The sequence below is a fragment of the Astatotilapia calliptera genome, chromosome 16 (assembly GCF_900246225.1).
Source record: "Astatotilapia calliptera chromosome 16, fAstCal1.2, whole genome shotgun sequence".
Lineage (NCBI taxonomy): Eukaryota > Metazoa > Chordata > Actinopteri > Cichliformes > Cichlidae > Astatotilapia > Astatotilapia calliptera.
Window position 1 is genome coordinate 30,855,184 of NC_039317.1, and position 11,901 is coordinate 30,867,084.

The 11,901-nt window shown below is 41.0% G+C and overlaps 2 protein-coding genes across 6 annotated transcripts in view; both read right to left on the reverse strand.

The window, feature by feature from the left end:
* spegb (striated muscle enriched protein kinase b) overlaps window positions 1–5,445 on the reverse strand; it is a 41,855-nt gene extending 36,410 nt beyond the window's left edge. For 3 of the 5 annotated variants that reach the window (XM_026146011.1, XM_026146008.1, XM_026146006.1), the window contains exon 1: window positions 2,642–3,706. In XM_026146011.1, the coding sequence (XP_026001796.1) occupies window positions 2,642–3,059 (418 nt within the window). In that variant the 5' untranslated portion in view covers window positions 3,060–3,706. Of the gene's footprint in view, window positions 1–2,641; window positions 3,708–5,389 lie in introns of those variants that run through there. The other 2 variants (XM_026146009.1, XM_026146007.1) reach the window with 2 other exon arrangements.
* A 1,552-nt stretch (window positions 5,446–6,997) lies between these two features.
* On the reverse strand, window positions 6,998–11,780 carry cxcr1 (chemokine (C-X-C motif) receptor 1). The gene is made up of 2 exons (XM_026145070.1): window positions 8,684–11,780; window positions 6,998–8,583 (listed from the first exon to the last, which is right to left on the reverse strand). Exons 1-2 carry the CDS (start codon window positions 8,688–8,690, stop codon window positions 7,508–7,510), a joined length of 1,083 nt encoding a protein of 360 aa, XP_026000855.1. The 5' UTR covers window positions 8,691–11,780; the 3' UTR covers window positions 6,998–7,507.
* Window positions 11,781–11,901: the final 121 nt, after the last annotated feature.

Sequence of the window (11,901 nt, forward strand, 5' to 3'; positions counted from 1 at the left end):
TTTGGTTGTATATTTAGATGATGTGGATTCAAACGCGTACCTTTTCCTGATCAGTGTGCGTGTGTTGGTGGGTCATGCAGGGCTCGGCTAAAATTAGCAGTGATGTCTTCCTGTGTAACAGGAGAGACGCTGGCCTGCTAACATCAGAAAAATCTAAGGCCTGGCACATTCCACTGTATAAATAACTAGGGAGAGTTGGTGGACAAGGGGGGCGGGACAGAGAGACATTTTCAAAGACGGAGGAAGAGGTGGGAGAGGGAGAGAAAGAGAGAGGGAAAAGGTTCAGGCCGGATCATTGAGTGATGGGACAGCTGTAGACTACGAACATGGTGGAGAAGAAGAGAGCTGAATCAAAGTGAAGGTTAAAATGGAGCGACAAATGAAAACTTCCCAGCATAAAAAGCCCAGCATCACAGGACTTGTTTAGTCCTCACAGGCTGTAAATGCTGACAAAGCTCTCGTCCAGCTAACGGTTCCACAATTGTTAAACTGATCACATGAAACATGAACATTCATGTGAATATTGTGTTGCCTGCTTACATGAAAGCACATTTTTTGCAATGTGATTGCTGTAAACATTGTCATACTGTATCATGTGATAGGGATGTAATAGGACTTCTGCATTATGGTCATTATTTATCTCTAAATGTGTTGGTTTCTCTGATACATACAGTTTGTTAATGAGGTGGTGACACTGGTTTGTTTTTTCTGCGATATATCGTATGATGTTGCAGATTAATGTGCGGTTTCTGGATTTTTAAAACGAAAGGCCAATTATATTTTTTCCAACAATCAAACAGAAATTGAGACTCAACCAAGACTTGTTTAGTTTAACAGCCTGGTTGTGAGATCCTGTTGCGCAGTTTTGTGTATCTTTTTGTGGACAGTGTCCAAGCATTCAATATTTATGTAGGAAAGGAAATGTTATACGCTGCAGTATTTTTTTGCTGCCTACACTACAAACAATTCTTGTGATCAGCTGTCCAGTTTGCAGACTTCACCACTCTTTTAGAACCCATTTTTCTGTCCTAGGCTTGCACAATCTCTCTTGTTCTTTGATACGAGGAAAAACTGTTATATAAGGACCCAGTCCCTTTTCCCACCAGAAAACACTTTCAATCTTCCAAACTTTAGTGATGTTTAAGTGAGTACAGTGTATCCAGGAGAGATGGTTCTGACATCTTTGCTCACGTAAATGCATGCCACATGTAATATATTCTAACAGCAGGAAAGGGCAGTTAGAAACTTAAGCAAGAGTTTCCCTACACACTGGTGCTGACTGCAGAACAATGACAAATGCTGGGGCTGATATATGAAGGGCAAATTTGAGGAGCAGCTAATGCCATTTTTCAAAGCAGCTGAGGTGGTCAAAGCACTCAGGTCAGCTGAATTTAGATCAGTGCCGGGGATGACAAGAAGCATGAGAAGAGGTTTTTGTTGATAAGAATGCATTGCACCGGCCTCCGGAGCGTCTCCAGTTAGACATTGAGGAATCTAACTGTAATGCATTCTCAGGGACTCACCTCAGCTAAATCGGTCAAAAGCAGCGGTTGGCTTAAGGGTGGTTTATTTTCAGCATGCATGGTGGAAATCCAGCTTTTCCACTACATGCTTTTCTCAAACAACAATGCACCACAAAGGGAGACTATACTTGTATCTTACTGCACGCTTCAGCAGGACAGAACATCGAAGAAAAACAATATGCTTTGCAAGCACACACTGCATTTGGCTGTTTGTGCGTATAAGTTTATTCTTTATTATCTGATTTTGCGATTATATTTTAGGTGTTTTGCCTCAATCTCAGCTTCAATCACAGTGCCATGCACTGACCTTGAGTGAAATGATAATGATATAAACTGATTTAACATTGAAAAGAACGGTGAGCTATAATAATGATCTTGTGACAATGAAGCCTATGGAGCAACTTGCATCCTTTTTGGAATATTAACTGCAACTCCAACCTTGGTGGAATAGATTCACAGACGGATCAGCGGCTGCTCTAGCACGTCATCCCTGTCCTTGTGTACATGTGCAAAACATGGATGTATACGATGACTGACACTTCACCACCAGCATTGAAAAATTGTTGAAGCTTTGACTTGTCACTGGCAGCACGTAGCAACAAGTTTGTAGCTAGATTTGTTGGCTTCCATTAAAAATAACTTTCAGACATTTGCTTCTGCCATCAGTCGTGCATCAATACGTGCAGCTACATTTTTAAAAGCTGCATGGACACATTTGAGATTGATTTTTAGCAAATGCAGTTGCTATTTTGCTCTCCATGTGCGCTGTTTAGCTGCAGACTGGTCAGAGGAAGATGGTCTATAATCAGACTGCAAATGGAAATCATGAAAGCTTCTTGTCATGAAAACCTTGTCCTTTGCTTTCATATTCTGCATATTCATTTGCAGATGCTTGTTTATAGAGATTACTGATATTCTAAAGGCTCAGGAACCAATCAAGCACCATAGTGGACTTTTAAGGGAAAACTGGAGGGTTTTTTCCAATTAATTTGAAGGTTACTTTTGGAAAAGTGTGGTATAAAATATGTTTTAGTGGATTTTCACATGTCAAAACCTGCAAAGTGAATCCAGAAAAAGCTATTCAGTCTGAAGTAAACCTTTAGACAGATGGATATTACCTTCACCCAGATCCAGTACAGCAAGCACAGCGCTGCTCCGAGCCTCTCCCAGGTGATTGTTGGCAATGCAGGTGTAGAGACCAGCATCACTCGGTTTGCAATCCCTAATCCATAGCCCTCCGTACTCTTGGTTCTCCATGTTGAGGAGTTCATCGTTATGGTACCAATACAGGGAAGGCTGTGGATCTCCAGCCACAGTCACCTTCAGACGGATGTCACAGCCTGTCCCCACGGCAGCGTTCCTCATTTTCCGTGTAAAAACCGGTGGGGTTGGGGTGTGGTAACCAGGTCCTTGAGGTTCCGGGACAACTTGGTCTGGGCTTGCTTTGGACCGTTTTGGGGGGATGATGGGACTTGGTGGTGCCCCTGCTTCATCTGCCCCTTTTTTCAGGGTCATTTGCACCTCAGCTTTTCTCATGGCTAAAACTGTCTACCTGGACTTTATGATTATATCACTACCTGGGCCTTGTCTTAGCAAGCCGTAGTCATGCCTTAAAAGGGCATTAGAGGCTACAGGTTACACACATACACACATACATTACAGCTAACATGGCGTTCATGTTTTTGAACATTGGAGAGATAAATTCATTTTACTTTTACTTTAGAAACACGTCAATAAGATTAAGTGCTCCTTGAATTGCTGTTCTCTAACCGCAGCTGTTGTTTGAAGAAGAAAAAGAAATTGTTGATCATCAGGTAATTAAGCAGATAGAGATAGCTGCCGCTCTCCTGCCTGAAGGTATTTTTAGGGCAAGACCTACTGGATCATGTTGCATTAACGGCTCCCTGGACTTGTCTGTTAGAAGTGACGGTTGCTTCTCCCCCTTCTTTTCGTGGTCTTCTCTGACTTTTCAAACTTTTGTAACCAGTTCCCAGAAGTGTGTAACGCATTCACTCAGCATTGTGTGAAAGTCTTCAGTGAGATTCCTCTTTATTCCTGGTGGCCTTGAGAGTGTTTCTTGGTTGGCTTCTGGTTGAATGGAAGCATCAAGTCCTCTCTGGTGAGTCGCACAGTGCCCCCCCCCTCCCACCTTATCCCATGAGTTAAACCGCCCCACTCATGATCTCCCCCTTAGCTCTACCAGTCAGGGGAAATGACAGTCACAGCCCAGCAAGTCTTAGAACGACAGCTGCATGCTGAACCATCTGACCACTCACTGCTGGGCTCCCGCCCCCTTGTAATTTTTAGCCAACCTGAGGTCAGTAGAACATGTGAGGTGGCGCAACACTTGGTACACCAGAGGGTCTGCATGGGGCATATGTTCAATTTCTAAGTCACAGAGTCTGACATTGCCCCACCCCCCCACCCCCCATTATGTGTAAGGTGTCAAATTTCATGTGTATCATTCAAAACAAATTTATCATTGGAATAATTATGTGAGGCAAGAGTTGGACCAATGAAACAAATATTGTAGGAATCCTTAAGTATTTAGTAGCAAAGGTAGCTGAGGTGGCGTCAGAGGTGCTAACCTGTTGGCTGATGTTGGCTAGTATGTCGCATAATCCCCCCCCCCAAAAAAAAAAAAAAAAAAAAACGTAGCAAAACTGTGCACATTGTTTTCAGAAACCATAGATCATATATTAAAAAAATATTAACGTGAGTGTTAATGTTGCATAGCTTGCCCTCCAGTTGGCACTTCCAATGCACAGGACTTTGTAACATCTAGTTAAGGTAGACCTTAAACAAGTCAATTTATTACGGTCACAAATGTTAGGTCAAAAGAAAAAATATCTGTGGGTTTATCGGAATATCTGTTTTTTTAAATCACCAAATACTTCTATCGGTGTTGTTCTTAAAAATCCTTTAGTGGCTGGTCTTATTTTTCTATTAGTCATTACATTCAGTTTGCCATCTGTAATTTATGACTGATATTGAGTGTTATAAGTGTTGATGGTACAAAGTTTGCCCACCAGTGGGCCCTCTGGAACTTCCCTGCTGGCAATACACATGTTTGAAGTACCTGACACGCACTGTGGAAACAAGTAACTACACGAAACAAATGGTGGAGACATCTGTTCATGATTGATGTGTCTGAATCATGGACTTAACAACTATCAGCTGATATTTCCCAGGATATTGGCTTTTTAAATATCAATTTAATATCAGCATCTTAAAAAGTCTTTATCAGTCGAGCTCTAATTATCAAGCCTGAAGTTGCATTTGCATTTTCAGCATCGTAAGTTTGCCTTGGAAATGGGAAATGTCGACATGCCCTAAAGCAGACCTTCCCAAAGTGTGGGGCCCGCCCCCTAGGGAGGGGGAGGGGCGCAGAGCCATGGCAACAGTATCCCACATTCTTGATTTTTAGTTCACAAACACTTGTTGTAATGACTACTCCTGACATTTTGGAGATGTTAGCGCTTTATACAGTAAAGTTACAGCGGGATACAAATAACATCAGGCTGATCCTGCCAGGATTTGTCCCCCGGTTCAAATCACAGACAAACAGTATCCCACAGTTGTTTGTTTTTAAACCCATTTTGCACAGAGAGGCGTTTTTTTTTTTATTTGATAGCAATGTTGAATATTATTACTCAGGGAAAAAAACAACTACACAAACATAATCACACTGTGACGCCTCTGCCTTTGTAAATGGAGGGACAGTAGCTGCCTGTTTGTATGTAAGCTGTAAAACCTGAAGATAGTCAGATTAACAGAAACGTATTTTGTCTCTATCTGCCATTCTGCAATTCATCTCATGTAAACAAAAACGTGGCGCACAGCGTGACGTGAAAAAGGGCACATACCTTTGACGTTGCCTGGCGAACTCAGTATTCCTTGTTCACATGTACACGCAAAAAAGGAGTTTTAAAAAGATCTCCGTTTTCGGTGATTCAAAACGCTGTTCACGTGTGAACGAAACAGCTGCGTTTTCAAAAATAGCCGTGTAAATGTGGATGTAGCGTAAAAGAGTTAGTAGTTTATTTTCTTACTACCTGTAATTTATTGCAGATTACTTGTATTTGGTTAATTGTTTACTAAATGTTTGAGTTGTGAAATAAACCACAATGGAGCAAAATATGGGTGTGTGTGGTTGGAGGATGTGTGCGTGCGCGCGTGCACGCGCGGGGGGGCGAACATTTTTCTTGTAAAACAAAGGGGGCCTAAAGAATTTATTGTTTGTTTGTTTCTTTATTTTATTTACTAATGTTCGATGTTTATCAAACAAATGGTTTACTTAATAAAGTTTAACATGAGAGACTTATGACTCTGATGTCCAACACTCTATAGACAAGGAAATAAAGTTAAACCTTATAAAACTGACACAAAAACTGAATCTGGAAGTGGCTTTCCATCAACAAACCCAAATTTAAGTTGTATAATCGTGTATATAATTGTACTTTTATCACAAACCGTGCCCAAAACAGCTCAAAAAACCTGCGGTCTCCCAGTATTGCTACACATTTAGTGCTAGCATGCTAGCTTTGCACATGTACTTGTCCATTTATATTTATATGTATATTTATACCTATATCTCTATCTTTATCTCTTTATCTTAATATTTATCTATCAATATCTCTGTTTTACACTCATTTTATACGAGTGCCTGATGTTTGAGATATATTTGCTGCTATGACAACTCAGTTTTCCTCCGGGATTAATAAAGTCTCTGATTCTGATTTACAATATACATGAATGCTGAAAGAAGCTGCAAACTTCAGCTGCAATGAAAACAAAAAAGCCTGACATACATGGAGCAGTTTTGTTGTAAAAAAGGACAAAGCTTGTAAGACCTGGGCAGTGAGAAAAACATGAACCTTTTAATTAACCTCTTACACCTGGTAGGAAAAAAGGAAAAGCACAAAACCCAAGAAAGCAACGTTTTGGGCTGTAAATGTTAGATTAAAAAGTTTGAAAATCCACTTTCATAGCTTTTGCATCCTGGATTTGTGAAAACTATTTAAAGTTAGACACAAGTTCAGCAGTAGCAGTTGGTTAGTTGCACACCTGCAAGTTCTTCCCGGCAAAATAGGAGTTTCTGTGGATCATCCAAACTGGCGCTATTTCTGCAAACCCAACAGCCAGTGCCAGTATTGAACCAACATGCTTGTCAGTTATCAAGTAAATTAGATGTTTTTGATCATTTTGTAATCAAGAGGGAGTAGATATCGCTCCTCCGATCTCAAATATGGCTGCATTTCTGTGGCTGCAGTCATCAAAACTTCTGCTTTTTCTCCCCTATACAAGCAAAGTTCACACCATTAACCCAATGGTGGGAACCTTGTGGAGGGGGGGGGGGGGGGGGGGGGGTTCCCATCATTTGACTGTGGTGTCTCAGCTGATCAATGAACACGTAAACCTCCAATGACTCTGCGGTGTCATATCAATCACAAACAAAGGAGCAAAGTGGATGGTTTTATTCATTTCTCATATATACAGACGTTGATGGCAACCATATACAGATACAAAAATGTGAATGCATTTCTATAAAAATAACTCAATGTTATGTAATTGATGAACTGATGTTTCGCAATCTACCGCCGAATTGTTGCAACTCAGAGTTCACTGGCAAGGGCTCAGTGTTAATGTTGTAATGCTGCGATGTCGTGTTGAAACGCGACATTTTTTATTTTCTCTTTCTTCAGAATCGTCATTGAAGATGACGGGGCGAATTTAACAAAAAAGTGTGTGCAGCAAATCAAAGTTAAATAATAATAAAATAGAATCTAAAGTCTTAAAAAGTATGTACACTAATAATATTATTACACAAATTATTTAAAAATATTTTGAAGTCTTTCTTTGACAAATATTAGCTGCAGTACAAATATGAGGATTATCAAAACTAGCAGTTTTCCACACTTTAATCCCCACATTAAATCTCCCTGATCAGCTGATCTGAGTAGTTTCAAGTGTCTCTGGTGTTCTCACATGATTGTAGGCGTGAGCTCCGATGACAGCGAAAATCTGCTGCTTCTTGATGTTGACGATCTTTCAATGATTCCTATCTTTGCCATTAACTGCCGTAGCCTCCTTCTGAATTTCTCTCCCAGGAAAGCGTACAGCACTGGGTTTAAACAGCTGTGAAGCAGGGCCAGACTCTGGGTGACAAACATGGCCTGGTCCACTGCTGTCCTCGCTGGGCACTGATACTCTACTATCTTTGCCCTGAAAAATGTGTCCACTATCACTACTAGGTGGTACGGCGTCCAACAAAGCAGGAAAGCGAGGACCACGAATATGATAACTTTCATGGCTCGCTGGCGTTGAAACCCCCCACGGATGTGAAGGAGGCGATGGATGGTGATTCCGTAGCAGGGCAGCATGATGGCCAGGGGGATGAAAAAACCCAAAGTGTGGCGGAGAATTCTGGTGGCCAGTCGCCACTCATCAGCAGTGCTGGGATCGTATTTTTCAGTGCACAGTACGTGACTAGAGTTGTAAGAGGTGAAAGTGGAGCTGAACAAGCCCGGGAGGGACAGAAGCGCTCCGACAATCCAGACGGCGGCACAAACTCCCCAGCTGACCAGCTGTCGATTAGTCCTACGAACCTCCATGGCGCGCACAATCACAGTGTACCGGTCCACACTGATGCAAGTCAAGAAGAGAATGGTTGAGTAGAAGCTCACCTCTTGGAGGACAGTGACTATTTTGCACATGGCTTCTCCAAATACCCAGCCCCGAGTAACCGAGGTGGCCCAGAACGGGAGGGTGATGGCGAGCAAGAGGTCTGCGATCGCCAGGTGGAGGAGGTAGAGGTCAGAAGGGGTCAAAGGTTGCTTGCTTAAGCTGATCACCAGCCCCACCACCACGTTACCGGGAAGTGCCATCACAAAGATGAGGACATAAAAGACACTGACAACGATCATCACAGTATCTGAGATGGTGTGAAAGTTACAGGGCTGGGTGGCGGGGTCAAGTAAAAAGTCTGTGTAATTATAGCTAAAGTTCAGAGCATCGTAAATGGCACCAAAATCCTCCCAGGACAATGATGCGTTTGGTTCTGAGGACAAAAAAGAAAAAAAGAAAAGAAAGCATTAAATTATTACAAAGACTTTTCCCAAACAGATTTAAGTTGATGAAAGGAGGATGAAAAAACTCACCAGTCATTGTGATGTCTTCTCAGCGGGACGCACTGAATGTGTCACACAAAGGCATTTGTCTCCTAAATGATGTATCCCTCTAGACCCCTCCCACCAGGTCCATTTTCCTGTTTGCGTCACACACACAGACTTTGATTTGCTCAAGAATCCAAACATGAAGGAAGTCTGTTTCCAGTCCCATTTACATTTACACATAGCTGCAAGCATATAGCACAACGTCACTGTCATTTATTTCTTTTTACAGCTTCATGTGTTGTTGTTTTTTCTTTTTAATACATCATTACAGAGTATTTTTAATAGTCTTTTTTTGTTGTTGTTGCTAAACCACAGTGCTTCCCCCAAAACAAACCCAGGCCCATGATGTGAATCACTGTGTCATGGGATTACTGTCACACTGGAGGCAAAATTGAAACAGAAACCACTTGTTGATGTGGTCTGTGAAATCTGTGAAATAAAAAAACACTGTTTGTTTTGTTTTGTTCCATGCATCGCGATCGTGTAAGCCATATACAGAAAAAATGGGAAAATAAGGAAAAAAAGCCTGGGGTACCGTTCAGCCTGTCGACAGTAGGATCTTTAGGAGTTGCCAGATCATCTTTTACCGCAACCATCAACCTGTGCCCTGGCCTGAAAATATGAACAGTTACAGCAATCTGACAGCAGAAGGGTTACCGTCATGATGATAATTCAGTGATTGCAGATTGGGGAAAAGCCTTGAATGTCGTGCACCTGAGTGCACAGTGATGCTGGTATAGCTACAGGTTATACATGAGTTGTATCAGGGTTGCCAGATTCCCAAAAGAGATTGTCAGTAGATGCAGTGAAGCTGTCAGCATGTGAGGCTGATAAGAGATCCTTCTTTGTAAATAAACCAATGGTGTGGCTTAAGAAAATCCTACGTGGCCTGCTTCTAGAGCTGTTGTGCTCAAAAGATTTCCAGTAAACTTGACAATAGCCTTTCAGGCCGAGGGGTAAAATACAAAATGAAGCAAAACACACCACAACATTGCTCCACCTTTTCCGACTCAGTTTAGAATCCTATACAAATGATTTTGTATGTGTTCAAAATTTTTTTAAATTAGTCGATATGTTCAAAATTTATTGATGTAACAGGTTGAAATCCTCATGTCGGCTTCTGTCGGTACAAATCTAAAATATGACAAATCACACGACGCTACTAGACTTCTGATGAAACACTGAGGAAGTTCCCAGCTCATCACATTCTTTGTCAACACGAGTGTCTAAGATCACATTTCCTGCCACACTTCTCATGTGTGTGTCAACTTCCAGTGTCACAAGCTCTCGGCTTTTATCATAAACATGTTTTGAACATATGGTTCTTTGAAAAAAATAATAAAATAACTTTAAAAAATAGTTCTTTGAAAGGTGCTCAGCAGTGACATGATTGCAAAAAAAGACTAAGAAAAAAACACATCTTGGTAAATAAAAGTAGAAATATAGAGTTACAGTAAAATGAACAAGTGATTACAACACATGAGCAACACAGAAATGAATTCTGAAACAGTGCTTTAAATATTTGAAATGAGCCTCGACCTCTGATTGAGAACAGGATTAGTGTATCAGGAGCTGTAAAAATAATCTTTTGGATTAGGGATGTTAAAACTGATGGGTTGTTTGATTGGATTTACTTTGCAATTCTGGACCAGGTCAACTTAGATGCTCTAAGATACAGTGGGAATGTGCAGCAGAAATCTAGACTCACTAACCCGAACACTGAGCCACACTGAAAAAAACCTGCCTGATATCAAAGACGACAGACAGATTCTCACTTTTGTCATCTGTGAGATGGGATTGTATTTGCAGGATCTTATTGTGTTGTGAAGACTTTAATGGGGGGGAAGGAACGTTACCCATTAACATCAAAGTGTACTTGGCACGCCAATCTAACTTGCATGGTGTATTGCAGGGGTGTCAAACATAAGGCCCAGGGGCCAAAAATCATCCTGGTGAAGATTCCTATCCAATCACAGCTTTTCCCCACACATAAAATCCTCCACAGCGGCCATTTATACTAAAGTAATTAAATGATAAATTTTACCCATTTACTTCTTACAGGCCAAACAGTCGTGCTGACAGATATCTTCCTTTAGAACTGGATGCAAAAACAGAATGATTATGAAGAAGTGCTGTGTGTTTGGAAACTTTTTTTTTTTTCAAGGTCACACAAAAACAGAAGTTTAAAAATTTGAATAAACGTTATTTAAACTCAACAGATTTTTCTCCACGGGGGGGAAAAACTCTTGCAAATGAAATTTGCAATTTTAGTAAAGACAAGTTGGATGTGCAGTGCTAATGTATTTAAGAGCTGCTTATTCAAAGGGGATTTTGTGCATTTCCCACTTTGCTGAAATTAAAATAAAGACATTCAGTGGAAAGACGATGATTCGGGGACGGGCATATTTAAATTTATCTTTATGCAGGTGCTCAGGATCTAAGTTCACCCTACAATGAGGTTTGATACCCTAAATTTGTCTTACTTTAAATATGACGTGAAGTCCAGCTGTTTAGACTAAAAAAAACAAAAACAAAACAAAACACTCCTACAGCTGCTTTAGGGATCTCTTGTAGTCCCAGCAGCACACGGATCAAACAGCTGGCCTCTACAGGCAACTACACTTTTGTTCCACTTGTGCACACAGAAGACAAAGGTGGTGTCCTGGTGTTTTTGTGCAGCTTGAAGTCTACATGTACGTAAACTAACGTGAAAGGCCCTTTCACCTTTTGACAGAGAGTAAGAATCAAACAAAAAAATAAAAATAAAAAGAGAAAAACCACAAGTGCGTCAGAAAAGTGAGACTGGGAAATTGCGCCATCCTGAGGCCATAACGTTTAGGTGCTTGGTGCAACAGAGGATATGAAGACAGGGTTTTGTCAAAGCAACACATTGCTTCAAAACAAAATTCTTAATGCAAATGCTTTCATTTGTACAGACATAAGGGTCCTAACCCAACTGTGATAAAGGAAGTTAAACAATAAAACTCCAGTTCCACTTCTGCTTGAGCAATCTCGCCAAAAACCTGAAGTAAAGAAAAGTAAAACGGTAAAGTAACCATTGTCTGGGCAAAGCAAATCATGCGAAGGCATGTCCAAAAATAACAATTTATCAATCTGGGCACTAGATGGTGCTGTAGAGTGCAATGATGAGCAGAAAGGAGGTTTATTTTGCCGTTGGTGGCAGTGTGGAGCTTTAATAGAGG